We start from the raw sequence: 23,982 nt of genomic DNA, 5'->3' as shown, positions 1-23,982 counted from the left end.
TGTATTTCAATACATAAACAGCGAATAACATGACTATAATTACGAAGTGATATGAGGCAATTTCAAGACTTCTCTAATACCATAGCGCTAGTCAGACGAGCAAAACATTCTAGGCTATATCTTAGTCCCAAAGTCCACTAAAAATTCTGACTTCAATTACTGTCCAAGGCATGGCAAGAATACTGATGTTTCAATCAGCAAAACCTTGTTCAGGAGACCTCCAACCCAGCAAGGGCTCCATCCTGGCCTGTGGAGGTAAGGAAATGAGAAGGTAGGGAGAGGAGGATGAGGGCAAAGGGGTGATGAGGATGGTGGGGAGGTAAGGAAGGTGAGGAGGTATAGGTATGGAGTTGTGGCATGAAGGTGAGGAAGGAGTGGAAGTGAGGAAGGCATGAAAGTGAGGAGGTGTGGAGGTATAAAAGCCAGAAAGGTATGGAGGTGAGAGGGTGGGGAGATGTGGAGGTGAGGAGGTGTGGAGGTATAGAGATCAGGAAGGCATGGAGGTATGAAGGTGAGGAGCTAAGGAAGGTAGAGATGAGGAAGTTGTAGAGGTGAGGACGTGAGGAAGGTGTGGAGGTGAAGAAGTTGTGGAGGTGAGGAGGTCAGGAAGGCAGGGAGGTGTGGAGGTGAGGTGAGGAAGTTGTGGAGGTGAGGAAGGTGTGGAGGAGGTGTGGAGGTGAAGAGGTCAGGAAAGAACAAAAGTGTGGAGGTGAGGCATGGAGGTGAGGAGGTATAGAGGTGAGGAGTTGAGGAGGTATAGAGGTGAGGAGGTGTGGAGGCAAGGAGATGAGGAGGTGTGGAGGTGAGGAGCTGAGGAATTGAGGAGGTGAGGAGTTGAGAAGATGTGGAGGTTAGGAAGGGATGGAGGTGTGGAGGTGAGGCGGTGAGGAAGTGAGGAGTTAAGGAGGAGTGAAGGTTAGGAAGGGATGGAGGTGTGGAGGGTACAGAGGTGTAGAGGTGAGGAAGGCAAGGAGGTGAGGCGTCCAGCTCTCTGTGCTGCCTTGTGGGGCTGCTCCAGGGCTCTACCAGGGAAGTCCCTGGCAGGAGAGCCCTCTGGGCCCAGAGGAAGGGATGGTGCAGCTGAGAAAGGAAGCTGTAGGTGTGCTTGCCAGGGGAAGGCGGACTTGGAAGGGGAAGGTGGCTAGAGGTATCCCTGTCCCTGCAGCTGCCCCAGGGAGGAGCAGGACCCTGTGGCAGTCAGGGGTGGCCTCACCTCTCCACGGTCTCACAGAACAGCACGATGACCTCCTGCTGCACGTAGTACTCCCTGGGAGACTTCACAGGCACCATGGCTGAGACGTAGCTGCAGACACAGCCAGGGAGGTGAGCGCTGCCCCACCACCCAAGTGTCCCCCCAAAAAGAATGGCATCTCATATGAAAGCCAAACATGCCTCAGACATGAGCAGCTTCCGGCATGAGGCCTGACGATTTGTGTCTGAAATCAAGCCTCCTCCAGGGTGAGGCCTAGTCCAGCACCTCCTGCGCCCCCTGCCCTGCCCCGCCTGGTCCCCCTCAACCCTGGCCTTGTCCCACCTGAAACCATGGCCCTCCCCCTCCTGGGCTCTGCACGCCCTGGGCCTGGCACTGCCTGCTTTGTGATGTCCCTGACTGGGTGCCGACCTTCGTGAGTGTGAGTGAGTGGATGGATGCACGCGCAGGTGGGTGAAGACCGCAGGGTGGGGGTGGTCACACCGGGTGGGGCACAGGGGCCTCCTGGGCAAGAGACACCATGTCCCACCCCTCCCCAGGTTAGGACACGTCTCTTTGATCCTAACTTCCAAGCCCCGATTTTCTCCTGTTAATAAAAGTTTCTTTGGGACCTGGGGAAGCCAGAAAAGGATACAGAAGGAAAACCAGAGTCTGTGCTCCCGCCTCCTGGAGGGCACTGTCTTTCACTTGCCGGCTTATGCGATGGACAATTTGTGCTAACTGGGACCTCCATGGATGGGGATTTGGGGTCCCACTTTTTCACACCTAACCGCGATCGTCTCCGCATCTGTGGGAGCTGGTGGCGTGCCTGCCCCCCAGTGCTGGGTGTGAGGAGTCCCCCAGACCCTGCTTGTGTCCTACAGGGAAGGAGCAGATGAGTGCAGCCTGGAGGGGTTTGGGGGTGGAGGGAGGCACTGGATGGAGAAGGGGGAGGGCTCTGCCTTGGCTCCCCAGGCTAGGGACAGCAGCAGGCGGGAGGACATGGGTGGGGCACCGGGTGGGTGGTGATGGAGGGTGTCGTGCAATCCAAACCTGGGAGGTGACCTTGCCCTCACCCCAGGGAGCTGAAGTCCCCACGTCCAGGAGCCACGGCCACCCCTCCCTTGCTCCACTGTGTCCGGGGTCTGAGCACATGGAGGTGAGGGGAGGTGATGCTCGTGGTGTTTGTGCGGGGGCAGATGAACAGATGGGGTGAAGGGGGCAGCTTGCGAACACCAAGCCCCGCACGGTGAGCCTAGGCACAGACGGGAGACGAGGCAGGAGGCAGAGGTGAGAGCCAGAGGCAGGAGGTCAGAGGCAGGAAGCAGGCGGGAAGCGAAGCGGGAGGTGAGGCAGGAGGCGAGGTGGGAAGGGAGCAGCAGAGCATCGGGCGGCAGCACGGGTGGAGGCTGGCATATCCACTCCTGGTGACTGTTACGGGCAGGCGCCTCCCGGCTCTTTCGTGCTGGGGTGCATCGGGGAGAGGCAGAGGAGGTGGGCTGGACCCCTGGAAAGGTCACCCAGCCTGACCCCCACACCCCTGCCTCATGGGTCCAGGGCTCACTACACAGACCACCGGCCCTGAACCCGCCCTGGCTACCCACTCCGCACATCCATCCCATGGGAAACATCGTGACTGGTGCGTTGGGGCTGATGTCCCCCCAGACACAGGAGGCAAAGGCCTCAGAGTCACCTCAGCTCGAACTCAGCAAACAGGACATCGAAGTGTCTCAGCGCCTCCCGCATCTTCTCCGTGTAGGTGTGGAGGTCACGCAGCGCCTGGTCTCGGAGGGCGCCCCGCACGTCCTCCAGGCTGCGGGTCAGCTCCTTGGCCAGCGGGCGCATGGCCATGCTCTCCAGCTCACGGTTCATGATGATGGAGCCAGCGGCCAGGCACTGTGGGTGACAACGCGGGTCCGGAGAGGCCCGGGGGGAGAGGCGTCAGCTCCAGTTCCAGGGGGGCCCCTGGAGTCCCACTGGCGGGGGTCCCCCCTCTGAACTGCAGAGAGCGGATGCTCTAACGGCCAGCCCTGAGGACGGTGGGACAGAGAGGCAGGGCAGCAGGCACAGGCTGGGGTGCGCTGTCATTCCCAAGACCCCTCCCTGAGGCTCCTCTCCTGGAAATACCCTCACCTCACACCCTAGGACAAGCGTCTCGAGATGCTGCACCTGCTCGCTCCTGGTCTCTACCAAACCCAGACCCCAACAAGTCCATGCTGATAAGTACGCCCCCTGTAAGGGGCTGCACACGGACCCAGAAGGAGAGGAAGTCCAACCAGGACTCTGGGGTATGGGGTTTCATGCTCAGGGCCCAGTCTTGCGACGCCTGTCCCCTCCCACCCAGCCCACAGCTCGGTGACCAGGGACGCCCCAACACCACGTTCGGGGCAACACTTCAGGCACGAGGCCCTCGGGGCCAACCATGCTCCCCGAGACCACTGACCTTCCTAGCAATTAAAAACACCTCACTTCCACAAATGCTAACTGACCTTCCGCTGACTGAGACTCATCAGTGTGGGACTCCTAGCTGCTAGGCAATACAGAGGGTCCCTCTGTGCCCACAGACCCACCCACGCCTATACTGGGCGGGGGGGGGGGGGGGCAGACCACAGGCCAAGTGGGCTGTGTGCATCACCCCGGAGTGTTCTACATGTCAGGGACACAGGTGCTTATCAGACCCACGTCCTGGCTGAGGGGTGGCCATGTGATCCCCATGTGGGGCTATGGTGATGTGGGGCCCCCTGCCCGCCTCAGGCCTACACCAGTCAACAGCGAACCTTGTCAGCAGTGACCCAGAGATGAGCCGGGGAAAGAAGCACTTTCCTGGAGGCAGGGCTCAGCATTACTGATTTCCTACCCCTCTGGAGGTGCATGTGGAGCTGGCTGGCCCCGGGGCCAGCCCGCACTGGGGAGACAGTACCCTGAATATCCCTGGGCATGGGGCCTGCCTCATATCCAGGCCACATAGCTGTCCCTGTCTCTGGGGCCCACTCTGAGACCAGGCAGTGGGACAGCTTGCCTGGGACCTGCCACACCAATCAGAGCATGGGCAAGGATGCCCTCCCACCCAGGGGGTCAGAGCAGTGGGGCAGTGGGCAGGGGGCCCAAGGCCAGGCAGTCCCGGAGGAAGATGCCGTATCCCAGGGACTCACCGGCATCAGGCTGCAAACCTCAGCATGGCCCAGGGAGGGGTGGCAAGGTGGGGGCACAGGCAATGACTGGGGCAATATGGGTCCTGTCCCACAGGGCAGCCACCCTCCTCTTAGGCTGCAGTCCCCACAATGGGAGACAAGAAAGGAGGTGTGAGGGGCGCGTGAGGGGTGGCTCCAGCCAGGCCTTGAGTGCAGCTCCCAACCCCGCGGGCAAGGATGTCCCCCAACAGTGGGCTAGGGAGGTTCTGCTCTCGACACTAGAACCCCTGTGGGCCCTCACATCTGGGGGCCCAAGAACCTCCCAGAAATTGCTCACGAAGCTTCATGTCTGTGTTCATATGTGTAGATCTGGGGAGCAGTCTCAGGGCTTTCCCAGACCCTCAAAGTAGTCCTCCTAGGCTCGGAACGCATTGTCGGTAATCCCCAGCAGTGGGTTCTGACCCCTTGCAGGGGTGACCCCAGGTCCCTAACCACTGCAGATGCACACACAGGGGAGCTGCACAGCGCCCCAAACTGCGACCCTAGACCCAGGCGCTGCCCGCTACCTCAGCACCAAACCACAGCTGGCCTGCCAGGTTGTCATGCCGGATTTCCTCAGGGAACTTGACACAAAAATCCCGCGGGGCCCGGTCCTGGGGAATGCACACGTCCATGATCTGGTTAATGATGTTTAACACGTTGTCCTGAAACAGAATCGGAGAGACTGTGCTGAGACACGCTGCTGCTGGTGGCTGTCAGGCTGCTTGGAAAATACGAGACACAGATGGGGCACAATGCTGTTCTTGAAGCTTACGAGGCTGATACAGTAATACACCCCAGCTCACTCTGAGATGGCTACACAATGTTCATATGCTCCAGGAGCATCGAGAATAAACAGCCAGGTCCCCCTGCCTGCCTGGTCCCGCTGCTCACACTCACAGAGCCCACGCGTGCTGCCGACCCATAGTCAGGCTCCCTGCAGCCCGGGCCATGAGGACTATCCCTGGACAGCTACTGTAAGGGAACAATACCAGCGGCAAAACTGGCCTTCTCAGACCTGCCACACAATGCTCCAGACCCTCTGCAGTCAGGCCAGGCAAAGCCGCCACCCTCTCTGGACCTCGGTTTACTCCTGCGTAGATGGAGCAGGCCAGCACAAACGGCCTGACTCCATCTAGGCTGCAATACCTCGACTCCTCTGGAACCAGCAAATCAGTGAGCCAGCAAGGAAGAGGTGCTCCCTGCCTTCTGGCGGTGGAGACTCTCAATCCTCCCCTCACAGCCGTGTGACCAGGGACAGGCTGCCTAACTTCTCTGGTCCTCCAGGCAGCCCAGAAAAGGACACCATGATTCCCAGTCCCCAGGCTGTCAGGAGGGCATGAGCTACAATCTGTAACACCCAGCAGCAGCCGTTTCCCAGTCTGCCAGCCACGGTTGGCATCTCTAAATCTCCACTGCCAGAAGCAGTGCCAGCGTCATGGTCACAGCTGCGCTGTGTGATGTTGGCGTGGTCAGTGACTTCCTTAGGATCCACGCGTTTCCAAGAGTCAAGAGTGCGCTTACAGTTATGGGTTCAGGTTACAGCCCAGCAAATGGCTTTCCAGAAAGATGACTCTAGCTGATGCTCTTGCCCTTAGAGATTTTATATCTCAACACCCCTCCTTTCCACCCTCTGAGGCTCGACTTTCATTTCTGTTAGGAAGCAGATACAAACAGTCCCCACACGTGGGAAGCATGACATTGCTAATGTAAAACATCAGCACCCTGAGCTCTGACAACACAAAAAATCAGAATAAAATTCGACCAGCATCAAGCGGTAGTACCATGAGTTCTTTTTAAAACGCTTTCTGGGCAGAAAGGCCCCTTTCTTGTGATTCAACAAACTAATGAATAGTCAGCACCCTCAAAAGCTGGGAGCGCCCAGTCAATATCAGCTCCTAGAAAGAGCCAAGGCTCTGACCTCCCACGTGATGCTTGCATCTACTGTACATCCTGCTGGTCCGTGAGGATACCACCACTCAAGGGCAAGGGCAGGGCTCCTTTTTTCTGTTGGGTCCCCAGTGCCCAGCAAACATCTGCGGGGACCTCTGATTCCAGCCAATGCAGAGCAATAGGAACCAAATCGATAACCACAGTCATGGGGAAAATAAGACAGTGGTTCTTAAGACACTGGCCATCACACAGCCAAGTGGCCCCAAGAGAAGAGAAATAGGCAAGGCGAGAGCTGTGACCAGGTGGCTCATGGCCCAGAGCAACCCTTCAGGTCCCAGTCTGGAGAGAGGGTACCCCAGCGGGACCCAGCAAACGCCCTCACTGAAGAGAAGAACTGAGTGTCTGGGGGATCAGGATAGTTAGAATCGAGAGGAGAGAGAGCTGTCCAGAGGAAACCCTGCAGACTCGAGAGCAGGGGACAGACACAGGCCGGCAAGACCAGGAAGGGGGTACAGGTGCCATACATGAGCCGTGGCCAGAGCTCAGAGCACTGTTCACAGGGTGCTGGGCAGAACACCCAAAGTGTGTTGCCTCCATGGGGAGGGTGGTTAACCCCAGACTGAACTCAGCTCTGACCCCACCTAACATCTTAAAAAACAGGATCCAAGAGGACCAGACCATTTATAAATAACCAAACTGCATTACAAAACTAAGGTCAAACAGACTTATAGGAATACAAAAATATTCAGCTCCCAGAAGGACCAGACTCACAATATTAGGCATTTAATTAAAAATAAAATACCAGGCTTGCAAAAAATTAAGAAAATATGACACATGATAAAAAGAAAAATCAAGCCTAGCTGAGGCAGGTGGCACAGTGGCCATTGGAGGACATGGAGATGGCCCTTACATGTGACTCACATGCATTCCAAAAGTTAGCTGAGACCGTGAAGACATAAAAAGGACACAAGCTAATTTTGAGATGAAAATTACAATATCTGAGCTGAAAAAAAACACATCAGACAATATTCAACCCAGATCAGACATTTCAGAAGAAAATAACAATAAACTAAACACGAAGTAACTGAAACTCTCCAATGAGCCCAAGAAAGAAATGAGACTTCAGGATATCAGACATATCATGCAAGACCCAAGAGAAGGAGCGGGATGGGAAAAAGATTTGAAGGAATTATGGCCAGTTTTTGTACAATTTAATGACAACTATAAACACAAGGTCCAAGAAGATCAATGAACCCAAAGGGCAAGAAACACGAAGAAAATTATACCAAATCGCAGCATGATGAAATGGATAGAAACCAATAAAAAAAGGCCTTACAAGTAGTAAGACAAAAAGACACTACCCACGCAGAACAAAGATAAGGGGGACCCCGGCTTTCTCACTAGAAGAGTATGCGTCAGACGGCAGCAAAGTTCTGTCTTTCCAGCCCTGAGTAGCCATGAATCTGAGGATCCCCACTCCGCCTAATAGCGCATGTCTGAGAAAAGCCTGTGACAGCTAGTGCCATGCTGAGTGGGGAAAACTGCATTCTTTCCCCAGTATTGACCTACAGACTCAGTGTACTCCTGCTCAGCGGGCTTTTTTATAGACCTCTGCTAGCAGTTTCTAAATTCCATACAGAAAGGCAAAGAACTTAGAACAGCCACAACACCTTTGAAATAGAAACACTGGAGATCTGACACCACGGGATTCTAAGACACAGTATAGAGCTGCCGTGATTGAGACAGCATGGTACTGGCCTGAAGACAGATTGAGGGGACAGAACAGAGAGCCCGAATATAGACCCCTCACTCATGTGGAGACCTGATTTTCCCAAAGGTGCAATAAACACTTTTCAGTGGAGAAAGGATATAGTCTTCTCAACACATGATACTAGAACAAGAGAAAATTCATTTGTAAAAAAACCACAAAAACATGTGTCCAATCATCACACTAATACTGACAGTAAGTCACCATGCATCACAGACCTCAATGTAAAGCCTGAAAGTATAGCACTTCTAAAGGAAAACACAGGGGACAATCTGATGACCTTGGGTTCTTGATCTGATGACCAAGATTCTTGGACAGGACACCAAAAGCATGACCTACAAAGGGAAAAAAGGGTAAACTGGACTTCAACAAAATCTAAAACTTATGTCCTTCAAAAAACTAGGCAGAGAATGAAAAGACAAGCCACAGACTGGGAGAAAATAATGTGAATCATAAACAGATGACGGTTGGTGTCCATAATAAAGAACTCTCAAAAGTCAATATGGAAACAATTCAAAGAATTCAAGAGCTGGGGCACCAGGGTGGCTCAGTGGATTAAGGCCTCTGCCTTCGGCCCAGGTCATGATCTCAGGGGTCCTGGGATCAAGCCCCACATCGGGCTCCGTGCTCAGCAAGGAGCCTGGTTCCCCCTCTCTCTCTGACTGCCTCTCTGCCTACTTGTGATCACTGTCTCTCTCTCTCTCTCTCTCTGCCAAATAAATAAAATCTTAAAAAAAAAAAAAAAAGCTGCGAGGAGCTCTCCCTGCCTTGGCAAGAGGTCATCAGCCCCCTGGGGTCCCCTGGCCTCAGTCCCTCCTGGGCACAGATCTTGGGACCCCAAATGCAGACTTGTAGTCACACCAGCCCCCAGATGTAGCACACACCAGACAGGAGGCTGGAGTGTGCAGTCAGGGCACACCAGGGATGCCTCTCTCCCCAAGAACCCCCTTCTGTCACAGTGGGCACGGGCCCCTTCCAACACAGGGAAGTTCGAGGGTGTCCCTTACCAAGTGCAGCTCCGCTCACATCACAGACCTGCAGCAAGGCACCTCCATGACCACACTTGTAGCTACACTTGGGCACAAGATCCGCACATTTTGCCATATAACATTCTTCACTGAAACATCTGCAATTATACTCGCTTGATGGCAAAAGTTACGGTGTGCCTTAGGAAAAACAGGTCTATGATGATGCCGGAATCCCATCCAGGACAAATTCAGCCCATCTGCGCCACGATATCCAAATCTCACTGCATTCGTGTCCGGGGCTGCCATCACAGCACCACACCTGGCAGTTCCAAGTGTATTCCTCACAGGTCTGGAGGCCGGGAGTCTGAGACCCTGGTGCGGGGTGCCAGGTTCAGTGGCACTTATACAGGTGGGCGGTTGCAAGATGAGATGCAGGTGCGGGTGGGCGGGGTTCTGAAACCCAGGTGTAGGTAGGTTGGTTCCGAGCAGCAGGTGGAGGTGGGTGGGTTGAGAGACCCAGGTGCAAGGAGGCGGGTTTCCTCTGAGGCCGCCCTCCTGGGCTTGTAGATGGTCTTCTCCCCCGTCCTCACATGATTGTTCCTCTGCATTCTATGACCTAATCTCCTCTTCTTACAATGACACTGGTCAGATGGGATCAGGATCCATGCTATTGACCTCATTTTACCTTAATTATGTCTTTAAAGATTGGTTAGGACCTGAATGTATGAATTTGGGGAGGACACAATTCAGCCCATCACAACAATCCAGGATTCATATCATCCTACTGAGCTGCAATCTCTTTTTTTTTTCTTTTTTAAGATTTTATTTACTTATTTGACAGACAGAGATCACAAGTAGGCAGAGAGGCAGACAGAGAGAGTGGGGGAAAGCAGGCTCCCTGACGAGCAGAAAGCCTGATGCAGGGCTCGATCCCAGGACCCTGGGACCATGACCTGAGCCGAAGGTAGGGCTCTAACCCACTGAGCCACCCAGGCACCCCTGAGCTGCAATTTCTAATCCTTTATAGTTTCTAAAGCCAGAAAGAACACAGACATGCAAATGTCATCAGAAATCCGCCCACATACTCACTATGCCCCAGTCCACAATCTTCACAAAGTAAAAGGTTATTTAGGTGAAAATGAAGGACTCTGACTCCTAAGATTAGAGCCAGGGGCGGGGACCACTGTGTGGGTCCCGGGTCTTCTCCACCTCACCGACTCCCAGCCCCTCGCTGCCTTGCCCCCCCCCCCTTGCTCTGCATGTCACCCGCAGAGAGCTGGTTCCTGCTGCTTCTTATGAACCCAGCCCACGTGCTTCTCACAGCATCACTCTTGTGAGAAGAGAAAAGGAGGCTCCTGTTCTTTGAGCATCTATTCTGTACTTGGCACTTGCCTGGACACTACACCTAAAAGACCCATTATGGGGCAGAAAGGTTTGACATACCACACCCCAAGGACTTGGGGTGCATGAGGCCCCCAAGACTCACTGGTGAGAGGAATCAGACTTCCCATCAGGAATTAAGAGGTGAGGCCATCACCCAGAGGACCATTGTGGAGACCCGCCCCCATGCCCTGTGGAAGACGAAGCTCCCAGGCCAGAAGGACTAGGCTCCCCGAGTACAGGCCCACCCTCAAGCCAGGAGCGCTGCCTCGGACAGAACAGAATGGGAGCCAGCCAGAGACCTGCATGTGACCTGGAAGACTGAGCCGCCAAGCAAGCTCCACACAGACATCCCAGGCCCAGCCAAGGGCTGTACTTGGGCTGATGGGGCCCCCAGAGATGAGATACCCCCAGACACTCAGACTAGAAGACTCAGGGATCTGTCACCAAGGCCAGAGTCACAGCCAACAGTGGGACAAGGAGAGGTTCACTGGTAGTACTGAGCCACCAGCCCCGAAGCTCAGAAAGTCGCGGCCTCCCAGTGCTTGGCAGTGGCGGCCACATGCTGCCCGGGACAGACTCACAGGTGCCCAGCACATCAGGGGCCTAGGGCCCCTAAATCTGGCCTCAGTAACCCGCCTGGGATGGCAGTGCCTCTGACCTTTCGGAGCTCTGCATCTTAACTGCAGGTCCCCAGACTCTGCGCGAAACGGCACACGGGCCTGTGTACGAGCAGCACCCCAGAGGCCTGCCCCCTCCACGCCCACCTCACTTCTGGGGCACTGATCACCCTCTGCACAGAGGCAGACGGTCTTCAAGTGACGGCTATTGAATGAATGAATGAATGAATGAACGCGCAATCACAGAAACAACCCAGCATCACCATGGGAATAGAACATGGAGCAGGCGTCAGAAGCAGAAAAGACAAAAATGTGTTGTTTTAAGACAAACGTTAGAAATGAAGACACTTTCCAACTGAGATGCCTGAGCTTTGTAGAAATTCACTAGCCAGGAGCCCTTACACAGGCCATAGCCTGGAAGGGGCCAATAAAACAAATACTGTGAGTTGTGTTTATAAAGTTATAGCACGTACAAGACGGCATCCCTGCTGACTCTACTCTCCTTGGCCCGGGACGCGTGGCCACCATTTCTGAGTGTGCTGTCCTGTGTTGGGGGCTCGACCGCAGGCCCATGCTGTCCTCTGAGAGGACCGTGCAGCGCCGGCCCTGGGCAGGGATCTGGGCTCCTGGCCTGTGGGGGCCTTCCCAGCTACCCACTCTGTCCACACCCACACTGCAGTCGGCCCCTACACCCCTTCCTCCTAGGGATCTGCAGTTGGGGCTGAGCCAGGGAGAGGGGCCTGTGGGACCAGACTGGGTAAGAGCCCTGCTTCACGTCTCTCATGAGCTTCCCCGGGAGACGGGACCCCACATGTGTTGTCACACGGCGCTGCTGGGAACAGAGCGTGTCCCACCTGACTGCCTGGGAGAGGATGCTGGCAGCTGGCGCCTGTTTCCTCTGAACTTCGTCTCCCAAAGCCCCCCACCCTGTACCTGTTCCCTTCGCTTATTTTGCCTGGTCTGTGTTCATCAGGATAAACCCCCGGCCGTGAGCACGACTACCTGCTACGTCCCCTGTGTCCTCCTAGGGAGTGAGCGGACCTGGGCTGGTCCCGGGACCCTGACACAGGAGTGTTAAGAGAGCAGTGAGAAATTAAAGACGCCTGTGCAAGATCCTTCTAGCTTTTTGGATTTGTTTCTCGACTCCCTTAGAGTTGCCTTGTCCACGCCTAATTCCAGAGCAGCTTTCTTCTCTGGTTTGTGTTCAGTTGAGGATCCGCGAAGCACCCAGTTTGCATAACCTGCAATTACATCAGCCTGTGAACTGGCCAGTCCATTGCAGGGGACACAGAGCTGTGGTGGGGCAGGCGGGGCGCGGGCAGGGGCATGGGGTGGGAGGCTGGGAAGGCAAGGGTGCAGGCGGGGGAAGGCAGGGGTGGGGGGCACAGGCAGGGGCAGGCAGGTGGGGGCATAGACAGGGGTGGAGGCATAGGCAGGGGCGCAGGTGGGGATGCTGGAAGGAGGTCTTCCAACTGCAAGGTCGGTGTGTTGCAAGCATAAGGAATGAGATCCTCTGGTGGGAAAGGGAGATGGCCTGGCAAGTCCAGAGACCCTTCTGGCCCCTCCAGTGCCCCAGAAGTGGGGAGGGCCTCCTGGTCATCCTAAGGCCAGCTAGGACCTGCTCCTCCCACCAAAATCTGACTCCCACAGCTTAAAACCCGCAGTGGGGTGCTGGCTTCTGCGGCCTCCCTCCCCATGGCATCCCGAGCTCCTTGTGATCTGGAAAGCACAACCCCAGTTCCTCTCCCAGGCCAGAGAGAATCCAGCCACACTTATGGGTAGAATACACCAAGACATTCCAGAACTTTGTGAAAGGCACTGACTGTCCCTTGACAAAACCACATCACGCCTTAGGCTCTCACACGGGTCATAGGCTCAACCGGGAAGACATTACTAGCATCATTTCCAGGGCTGCAACCGTGCAACCCCCTGAGACCCCAAACCCCATCTCTACATGGGACCCCCACAGCCCAGCCCAGTCCTGTGCTAGCAGCACCCCAGCTGAGACCCTGCTGGCTCTCGCTCATCCCGCCTTCCCAATATCTGCCTGCGAGGTGCCCTGTGCCAGCTGCGCTCATCGCCTGGCTCTCCACACAGCTCAGGTGTAGCTGGACCCAGGGTTGCCTGGCACCATCCCCAGGCCACCCTGATGTGTGCTCACTGCACGTGAGCTGGTGACAAAGCCTCAGTCCCCCTGCAACAAGCCCTGTGGGCCCAGGCGCACTCACCTGGCAGGAGCGGAACTGGCTGACAAGCAGTGTGCACCGCTGGGGGTCCTTCCGCCCATCCAGACTGTCCAGCTCAGCGGCCACCTGGTTCAGCTCCTCATCCGCATAGTAGAACTGGGCAAGCAGCTGCGGGTCCGACCTCTGTGGGGGACAGCGGCATGGGCGTCAATGGGAGCCTCAGCCCTCACAAGAAGCCCCACACCCGGCCTGAACCACCCCAACTTCTCAGCAGGCCACCCTGGCGGCGGGGCCCAGGGGATGGCCCCTCTGTAGAGAAGCCCAATATCCCAGCAGAATCTCCCAATGCTGGGAAGACTCAGATGCGGGGCTTAGGGACAGCAGGGCCCAAGCAGGGTCCAGGTGGCAGGGGCATAATGGGATCAGTTCTGAATAAGCAGTTTGCATCCCTGAAAGGACACTACAGACATCCCCGGGAGGATGAAAACTGCTTATTGTTGGCCCAGACCAACACAGCACAACTGCCTCTAATGAAAACCCATCAATGGTTGCTTACCTGTTCTACCCTCTAGAATCTTCTAGGACCTCAGCCCGGTTCCCATAACACCAGAAAATGCCAGTGCTCTGTGGCAGGAAGCCCCTTCCTCAGGGGCTCGCCTCCCACCCCACTTCGAGCAAAACCCTGGTTCCCTGCTCCCCTGACTGGACTGTCCTGACTCCGCTCCCTGGTGTGCTCCCGCCCCACCCGCCACTCCCCTCATACACCAACCCACTCTCTCCTACCTGCCTTCTCCCTTCACACCCACATACTCCTCACACACCAGCCCACTTCCCTCACACCTGCCTGCTCCCCTCACACACCAGCCCACTCCCTCCTACCTGCCTGCTCCCCTCACACCCACCTACTCCTCACACAACAGCCCACTTCCCCCACACTCCAGCCCACTCCCTTCACATACCATCTCTTCCCCTCACACACCCACCTGCTCCCCTCACACCAGTCCACTTCCTCACCTGCGCCTTCTCTCTCATGCCTGCCCACTCCCCTCACACACCAGAACACTCCCCTCACACCCACTTGCTCCCCTCACACACCTGCCTGCTCCCTTCACATACCACCTGTTCCCCTCACATACCCACCAGCTCCCCTCACACCAGCCCACTCTCCTCACATGCACCCTTCTCCCTCACACCTGCCCACTCCCCTCATACATACCAGCCCCCTCCCTCCACATACCCACCGGCTCCCCTCACACAGCCACCCACTCCCCTCATGCCCCACTGTTCCCATCACACACTGGCTTGCTCCCCTCACATACCAGCCCACTCACCTCACACCAGCCTGCTCCCTCACACAGAAGCCTGTTCCCTCACCCATCCACCCCCTCCCTCACACAGCAGCCCCCTCCCTCCACATACCTGCCTGGTCCCCTCCACACACCAGCCCATTCCCCTCACATCAGCCTCCCCCCCTCACACCTAACTGCTCATTCACACCTGCTGCACCCTTCACACACTAGCCTGCTCCCTTACACCCACCTGCGCCCCTCCTCATATCTGCCCACTCCCTTCACACACCTGCCTGCTCCCCCCCCACACTTGCTCACTCCCCTCACACACCAACCTACTCCCTCCTATCTGCCTGCTCCCCTCAACACTAGCCCGATCTCCTCACATGTGCCCTCTCCTTCACACCTGCCCACTCCCCTCACACACCAGCCTGCTCCCTTATACCTGCCTGCTCCCCTCACACCTACCTGCTCCCTTATACCTGCCTGCTCCCCTCACACCTACCTGCTCCCCTCACACACCAGCCCACTCTCCTCACATGCACCCTCTCCTTTACACCAGCCCACTCCCTCCACACACCGGCCATTCCCCTCACACCCACCTGCTCCCCCTTACACACTAGCCCACTCTCCTCACACACGCCCCCCTCACACCCGCCCCTTCCCTCACACAGCAGCCCACTCCCCTCATGCCCCCCTATTCTCCTCACATGCCTGCCTGCTCCCCTCACACACTGGCCTGCTCTCTCACACACCTGCCTGCTTCCCTCACACACCAGCCCACCCATCTCACATACCGCCTGCTCCCCTCACACACTAGCTTGCTCCCCTCACATACCAGCCCACTCACCTCACACCAGCCTGTTCCCACACACCTGCCCCACCCTTCACACACCAGCCGCCACCTCCACACACCTGTCTGCTCCCCTTACACCCACCTGTTCCCCTCACACACTCACCTGCTCCCCTCACACCCCTGCCTGCTCCCCTCACAGCAGCCTCCTCCTCTCACATACAGGCATGTTCCCCTCACACACAACCTGGTTCCCTCACACACCCACCTGCTCCCCTCACACCTGTCCGCTCCCTTACACACCAGCCTGTTCTCTACACCTGCCTGCTCCCCTCACACACCAGCCCCCTCATACCAGCTGCTCCCTCACAGGTCAGCCTGCTCTTGCTCCCTCTGGCCTCAGGCAGGCATGGCCTCTTCCCTTTGATCTGAGTTTCCAGGATTAGGAGAAACCCACACTAAAAGTGATGGATCCCACGAAGGTATTTTTATAAATGGCGTTCTTCATGACCATACAGAGAAAAACAAAGAAGGAAAGACACCAAATCACACAGGTGCCCAAATTTGCTGGAAAAAAATCACATGGATGTACACTGCACAGGTGACCCAGGAGCTACCACATGGTTGTGTTTATAACCTAATCTTGTTAAACGTAGGATAACTTATTTTCCTAATTTTAGTCGCCCTTTTCTTCCCACCGCAGGTTCTGCCCTTGGCCCTGGCATTTTGCCCCTCCCCTGTGTGTGGTCATCCACAGAGGCTTTTCCCGCCTCAGGGGCCTGGGTCCTCAAGGGCCTGACTCAGTCAGCTCTTGAGGCTGGCCCAGGGAGGAGCCCCCCGATGTGGCAGACAGATGGAGCGGGGTGCCCAGCGCGCTGACTGGCGCCGGAGGTGGACAGGTGACCCAGGCAGGGCCAGGGAGGACTGGTATCGGAGGGAAGCGCCTGCTCTTCCAGCCACTTACTCAGCACTCGGCCAGGCATGCTGGGCTCGGGGTACAGCCTGAGATGAGACAGACCCAGATCCACACCCCAAAAAATAGTGTGCCCCCTTCTCATGCCCTCTCTGGTCCTGGGAGCCAGTGCAGCCCCTCGATGGGCTCAGCTGATTGCCCTGGTTCCTGGCACACCTAGGAGAGTAACCAGTCTCCCCTCTATGATCAACCAGGGACAGGACTGGGGTTGGGGGCTGGGCAAATACCTTTTGCCTCTTTCCTGTTCCACTGATGTTCAAAGACATCTCCCAGCCCGTCTCCCAAGGGTGGGGAGTCCCAGGGAGGGGCAGTGGTGGTGCTGGCGGGCAGGGGGTGGGGTAGCCTCAGGGCCATTGACTGGAGGCCACTGACCATCAGATGAGGCCCTAAGGCCTTGCTCTCTGCTTCTCAGAGGCATCCCTGGTATTAAGCTGAGTGAAATAAGTCAGCCAGGGAAAGACAAAGACCATGTGATCTCACTCATATGTGGAATTTAAGAACAAAACAGGATCACAGGGGAAGGAAGGGAAAAACAGAATAAAAGGAAATCAGAGAGAGAGACAAGCCATAATAGACTCTCAACTGTAGGAAACAAACTGAGGGCTGCTGGAGGGGAGGGGGTGAGGGGATGGGATAACTGGATGACGGGCAATAAGGAGGGCACAGGAGGTGATGAGCATGGGTGTGCAATTGATTAATCACTAAATTCCACCCTGAAACTTGAAGAAGAAGAAGGAAGAGGAGGAGAAGAACAGAGGCCCCAGAATGGTGACCTGGCTCCCCCGGGGGCTGCCAGCTTCCCTCTGGGCCGCACTGGGTACCACAAGCATTGTCCCAGGGAAATAGGGAAATGGCTCAAATAGCACCTTATTACTAGATACACAGGGGCCATCCCTCCTTGGAGAGGGGCTGTGGCAAGGGGCTGAGGTCACCGCTGGCCGGTGACATAGGCCATACTCTGCTGGCAGTAAGCCTAGGCCCCTGACACCCTGCTCAGGACCCCAGTCACCACAGACCACGGGCTTCCTTCTGGCCCCACACCCAGGAGCTTCCCTCACAGCAGTGCGGGTGGGAGGGCAGGGAGAGCAGAGGCAAAGCAGGTACACCTCCTACGGCGCTGGCCTGAAACCCTCCCGGGCAACACACACCAGGGCCGGGGATAAAAGCCCTCCCCACACCTGCTCCTGCGGCATCCAGTCCACCACTGCTAGCCGATGAGACACTGGCTGGCTCAGCACCCAGGCCGGGACTAACTGAGGGCACTGGGTAAGGACACCGCGAGGAAGCAAGTCTCTGCTCTGAGAAAGAGGGCACGATGCAGGGGGCTGGGCCCAAAACTGCCCAGACAATAACTCTGAATCAGCCTTTGCCCTGGCGGCAAAAACTTCACCACATATAAGCAGACCTCAATTTCAAATACGCACACCAAATAAGCAGACCTCAAGTCCAAATACCCTCTCCGCTCTAGGCTGGCAAGCATCAGCCAGTGGCAGCAACAACCGCAGGCCTGGTGATGGCTGGCGGGCAGCGGGCATGGAAGACAAAGCTCTGCCCTTCACACGGCCTTGACCTGGCCGTCCCCTCCCCCAGGAGGGGGCTGAGCATCAAGAGGGTCTCCCTCGTGGTTCCAGCTCATATGTGCACACACACACACACACACACAAAAACACACACACACGCAGGCACACGCACACACACCTTGCTCTATGTTCTGGAGCAAGTGACAAGTACCACTTGCGTCCATGTGAGGCATGTGTCCGTGCATCATGTGCGTACGTGCGTGGAAAGGCACAGGAAAAGTGAACAGCAACACCCAGCCCTGGGTGCACCCCAGAGCTGCACAGGCAAAAGCCTCCTCAGGACCACGCTTTCCCCGCCCCTAGCACCCGGCAAGTGTACAGAATCGGCTGCCTGGGAACTGCATTTCAGTGAATTACAGACCTTAAAACCAGACCTACGGAGGTATTGTCCCTCAGCTAAAAAAGAATTGTGAACATACACACATGCAACAGAGTAAGAGAATTCAGAAAAATGGTTTACAGTTAGTGCTTGTCTTTTTATCATCGAAACTAGAAACGTCTATGCTACTTGGAAATTTTAGCCACTCCCTGGGCTCCTGCTCCCACCCCCTCGGGTCTGGTATCTCCCACGAAGGGTCAGCAGTCTGCCAGGTGCTGCGGGAGATAAACGCTCCAGGCTGTGGGTCGGGGGGCTGAGTAGGGGGAGGGTCCCAGGAAATGAATGAACACAAGTTACAAAATTCCATTTGCGTCTGGGGACATGACAAGTTGTCTTTCTCTCTGATTTTAAAATTTTAAAATTCAATTTTAAATTACGCTTTTAAATGTCCCTAAGGAAAATGTCCACACCAAAGAGAACCAATCAGTATAAATAAGAACTCACCCTATTTTGGAATAAGAATGGTAAGAGAGTAATTCTAGAACTTGGTGGGAATGTCCTTTTTGGCGCACTGTGTCAATGTTTTCTCAAAATCAATTCAGGGCGGTGAAGGTCTTCGCAGTTGCAAGGAGACAAAACTAAGCTCACGGAGGAAACATCTGGCTTTGGAGGTCAGGTGACCACTAACAGAAAACACGCAACAACAAAGAAGTACTAAGTCAAAGTGCAAAAACTAATTCAGAGGGGTGCCTGGGGGGTTCAGGTGGTGAAGTGTCTGCCTTCAGCTCAGGTCACAATCTGGGGTCCTGGGATCAAGCCCCTTATTAGGCTCCCTATTCCCTCTCTCTCTGCCTGCTGATCCCTTTGCTTGTGCGCGCTGTCAAATAAAGAAATAAAAAACCTTGAAAAAATAATTCAGAACTAATTTTATAAAATTGATGAAATGATTTATTCATTCAAAAACCTGCTCTGCATTGTGGCAGGGGACACAGTCCACAGGAGAGATCCGCCCTGTTTCATGTGCCCTGCTGAGCTGCCTCATGATGCTGGAGCGCATCCCAGCGGGTTCCAGGCTGGCTGGCTGGGCTAGAGCAGAACACATGAACTGGGAGCTTCCCCTGAGGGGCGGGAGCCCCCAGTTCCCTGCAGAGCACCCACATGGAGACTCTGAAGCTCCTGAGGAAAAGGAATATCCAAGGTCGCCCTGCTGGACAGGATGGAGCCCAAAGTCACTCATACTAAGGACCCTCCAGCAGCCTTATGGGAAAGAGGAGGCAGGGGTAAGTGTGGTGCAGGCTCCCATCCCATTCATATGCTTTGCTTCCCAAGTAAGAGGTAAGCACTGCAGAGGGAGGGCCTTACAGGGACGCCCCCTGTTCAATCCAGAGCAGCAGCCCCCCAGCCTCAGCCACGCTGCACAATGGGGAGGAGAAGAGGAGGCAGATGGCCAGACAGGTGGGCAGGACAGATGGCAGGACAGGTGGCCTGGCCAGACCAGAAGGGGCCAGACCTCCACATCCCCTAGTGTAAGCCCAGTGATGGAGCACAGCCCAGCTATGGTGTGGGGAGTCCCAGGCCCTGCCTACCACCCTCCACCCTCCCCGGCAGCTGTCCCAGGACGTGAGCTGGTATCCAAACACTGGCTCCTAAGACAGACCACCCCACGTGCCCCGACCACCCCAATACTCAGCAGAAGAGAGCCTTCCAGACCTCAGCAGACCCCAGGTTGGCTCTGACTGGACTGAGCCCAGGTTGCTCAGGGGTGAGGGTAGGGGCCTCGGGCCAGCGCAGCCCTGGGCCTCTCTTTGGCCAGTTTTCCAGTAAAGCCTTGGACTCCCCACTGGAACCCACAGATGCAAGGATGCTTCAGAGAAACCAGACAAAAGCCCCAGGGGCAGCATGCTAAATCTGACTGCTCCTCCCCAGTGGTCCCCCCCACACACTCGGCCAGCTGACCTGCAGGATCTGGGCACAGTGGACTGTTAAGGAAACCCACTGACTGCAGTCACCAGGTCCAAAACCCCTCCCTGCCTCCAAACATGGACCCTGGCCCCCTGCTAGTCTTCACCCTCTGGCCCCACCAAGGTCTGGCTGACTGGCAGCCATGACCCATGCCCCCAAAGTTGGCCCTGCCTCCATCGCAGTACACCCCGGGGAAGGCCAGGCCCCAGACATTGCTGTCCTTCCGCAGCTCTGGTGCCCCAAACAGGTAGGTGCTCCTGCTGTCAAATGGCAGTGGCCCTGCCCTCTGGCCCCCCCATGCCAGGTGGCCAGTTACTCCTGTGCCCATCCCCACTCACCTGCTGGCTGTCTCCCAGTGGGGGGCGTGTGTGTGCAGACAGCCTGCCCAGTCACCAGGAGGGACTGTCAGGGGTTTTGACCTGCCCCCACCCTCCCAGCCCCCACCAAGGGCAACAACTCCTGCTGGTGGCCCCTCCCACTCCACTCCCTCTCAGGACTCAGGACCCTTCCCTCCCTGTGGCCGTCAGGCTCAGGTGCAGAGCTGAGCCCTGGGCCCGTCACCATCCCTGTGGCCCCCTGCCACAGGAGCCCCCCAGGGGGCCAGCTGCTTCTGCAGGGACTTGAGGAGGCTGGCAAGGCTCCAGAGGTTTTAGGTCCTGGTGGGCAGAGCTCGGTGCAGAGGAATCACAGAGGAAACCATGGAGAGTTCACATACATTACCTAATTTCCATAACCCAACAGCCCTAAGAGCAAGTGAGGGCTGTTCCCCAATCTGCACAGGGGAGAATTTAGGCTTAAAGAGGTATACAGGTCCACCCAGGACCACGTATCCAAGAGACAGTCCACCTCTCTCCCACCTCCCTGACAAAGAAGGGCCTTTTCCTGTACTTAGTTTCCCTGCTGGCTCCTGCTGGGTGTTAAGGGCAAGAGTCACACAGAGCTGCCATCTGGGCATCCACCGAGTGGCCCTGATAGAAAGTTGGTGGGTCCCACTGGGGTCAAGTCGGAGGCTCAGGGTCCAGGCTCTGTGCCCACGGTGGGCCCACTTATATGGACACCACATGACAACTCTGAATGCCCAGGGAGCTTCCATCTACACCAAGAGGCTGGCCCCATCCCCGGCTGTAGCCCGAAAATTACTGCCGGATCCCAGGAACCACCCCACCCAGGGCCAGCCCCATATGCACCTGCAGCCTGACCCGAGCCACAGATGGCCTGTCCCCAGTGGTGTGGGGACCAGCCAGGCCACCATGAAACGTGCTGTCTCGAGGGCACAGCACTTTACAGCAGAACAAGGCCAAATGCTTGCCCAGGAAGGACTGATGACTCACATCAATAAATAGTTTACGGTATAGTGACTGAGACAGGCTGTTTTGATCACGGTTTGGAGAAATCCAAGGACCCCCAGTGGCATGGGGAGGAGTGTGTGCCTGAGATGGCGAGATGAACCAGCTGGGCACAGAATTTAGAAGCGATGTGCTGGGCTCAGGTCGAGGGTGGGCTGCAGGTTCAAAGGGAGCTCACTCACTTGCTGGGTGGTGACTGTGGGCACCTGTGTCTCAGTTTGTCATTTACAAAATGGGCTTAAAGCACACAGAGTACCTGGCCAGTACCTGGGGCACAGCAGACACTCAGGGAGGAGTCATCAGGCGACATCACTATCAGGAAAGCAACGGAGTGGAAGCTGTCCAGGGTGATAAAAAAAAATAAGGCATGCAATGACATCACTCCTGACAGCACCATCCCCTGAGAGCAGCCTGAGCTTTCCACTGGACAGCGCCTTCCGGAAACAGCTGACCATACACCACCTCCAGCCAACAGAGCCCGGCGGGGAACCTCAACAACCCAGGAGGCAGCAAGAACCCACAGTGAGAGCAGGAGACACCCCACCCCCACACCTGGTCCCTGGATCTCCTGTTGATGGGGCGGGTGGGGGGACCCAGGTCCCAGACAGGCACACTTGGGGTTGCTCTGGGGTGGGCCTCCTGCCCGATGCCCCTGCCTCTTTCTCTTTCTGAGCCCTCCCTTGACAGGGGGGGCAGTGCACGGGGGTTGGAGGGGAGGCATACTGGGGGTTGGGGTATAGGGCACTGGGACAAGCGGCACTGTTGCAGTACACTGGGGTGGGGCTCCAGGCACTGGGATGCGAGGCACAGGGACAAGGGGCAGGGCATGAAGGGTGGGGAGCAGAGACACAGAGGGCATGTGGGATGGGCACTAGGGTCGAGGGGGAAGGGTGCAGGTGTCCAGGTGAGCCCGGGAGGGCAGGCTGTGGGCAGCTTCGGGGAAGGAGGAAGGCGCAGAGCCTGGCGGTGGGAAGCATCACCTGGGAGTGTGCGGTGAGTGAGCCTCAGTCCTCACAGAGGCCCTCGGGGAGGTCAGGGAGGGTCCGGTGGCCGAGGGAGCAAGCTGAGCAGCGGGAGGAATGCAGGAGGGCATGGATACTGGCGGCCTCTCACCGGGTCTCATGGAAAGAACCAGCTGCAGGTGCAGATGCATCCAGCCTTCCTGCTCAGGCAGGCATCTGGGCAAGGTGGCCACCCACGGGAGAAATGCAGCCTGGCCCCTCCGGCCAGCCCTAGGCCCTCCCAGCTCCAGGTCCCTCTTCAATCCCTGAGCCTTCAGAGACCTGGAAGAAGGGGCAGGCCCCAACAGCCCCTTCTCCCCACTCTGGCTCAAAGAAGGTAAAGTGGGGCTAGACAGGCGGGGTTCCTGATGGGCCCAGGGGAGGACCAGCCCAAGTCACTCCAACTGGGGTCCTGGGCTGGCAGGTGGGTCAGCGAGCTTGGAGAGTCACCCAAATACAAGAGGACCTCTGCTGAGCCAGCTGCGGAATGAAGTCTGGATGGACACAGTGGGGGTTCCCCTCTGCAAGAGGGATACAGGAGAGGGCGGGCACTCCCTCTGGTAGTGGCTACCCAGCACCCAGATGCAGTCTCTCACTCAGGAAACGAAGCTGGGTGGATACAACAGACCAGCTTCACGGTGACCTCCCGGAGGTCTCTAGAAACACACCCCAGCACATCCACCTGAAAGGAGGGTCCCCAGGATGAATGTGGACACCTACAATGGATCACTCCACATCCTCTTAAAGGGATTATTGGGGGCAACTTGTCATGAAATCTAGGGTCCGTTATTCCAGCAAAACACAGTCATGAAATCTTGCTCACACATCAGCTCTGAGATGGAGATGGTTCTGAACTCACTGAATTTGTGCTGAAGATACTTTTACCACCTTAACCAGTGTTGCCCCAAATGACCTTTTAGACCTTCTTAGGCAAAGCGGACAGTGGGCCTCCCTGAGGCTAACCCAGCACTCTGCCCCTTCCCACATGATTGGCTACATTAGTACCCCAAAAACTCCAGATTGCAGGAGCAGTTTAGATGCCCAATAAACCAGTTCCCTGCTATCTCCCAGACGATGGGTCAGCTTGGAGGAGCCGCTCCCCAGCAGCAGGCCACTCTGGAGGGCATGGAGGAACAGCTCAGGACCAAGCTTTCTGACTGCAAGGGGTCCCTGCCCTGGGGCATGGCCACGGCCCCCTCAGAACCCATAGAAGCATGCTCTAGTCCAATCTGGAGACAGACCCACACTGCAGAGGGAGATGCTCCTGAGACGCAGGCCCTTGCATGGTGGGCTCGGACACTCTCCTTTCAGGGGGAGCAGCCAGGCAAGGGACCCTGCGGCACCCAGGAGACCACCTGGGCCTGGGCTGCAGTGTTTGGTCTGTGCGTCAAACCAGATGCAGCGCCTGGAGACAATTGAGCATACAGTAAATGGTTTTCAGAAGGAAAATGGATTCGCAAACCTCACAATCCAGTAGCATCCAAACAAATGACACACCAGGAATGCTGAATTGGGGGGTAGTGTTATATACCCCTTGGGAGAAGC

General features: G+C 56.4%; 1 protein-coding gene across 12 annotated transcripts in view; it reads right to left on the bottom strand.

The window, feature by feature from the left end:
• The window catches only part of ZFYVE28 (zinc finger FYVE-type containing 28), a 103,468-nt gene that overhangs the window by 38,621 nt on the left and 40,865 nt on the right, over positions 1-23,982 (bottom strand). For 11 of the 12 annotated variants that reach the window (XR_009351840.1, XR_009351839.1, XR_009351822.1 and 8 more), the window contains exons 2-5: positions 13,217-13,357; positions 4,887-5,024; positions 2,883-3,085; positions 1,214-1,303 (exon numbers count right to left, since the gene is read on the bottom strand). Coding sequence is in view for 7 of the 12 variants with exons in the window: in XM_059166732.1 (XP_059022715.1) it covers positions 1,214-1,303; positions 2,883-3,085; positions 4,887-5,024; positions 13,217-13,357 (572 nt within the window). In the remaining 5 variants the exon portion in view is untranslated. The remainder of the gene's footprint in view (positions 1-1,213; positions 1,304-2,882; positions 3,086-4,886; positions 5,025-13,216; positions 13,358-23,982) is intronic. The other variant, XM_059166756.1, reaches the window with a different exon arrangement.

The sequence above is a fragment of the Mustela lutreola genome, chromosome 1 (genome assembly GCF_030435805.1).
Source record: "Mustela lutreola isolate mMusLut2 chromosome 1, mMusLut2.pri, whole genome shotgun sequence".
Classification (NCBI taxonomy): Eukaryota; Metazoa; Chordata; class Mammalia; order Carnivora; family Mustelidae; genus Mustela; species Mustela lutreola.
This window is presented reverse-complemented; position numbering and strand designations above follow the sequence as displayed.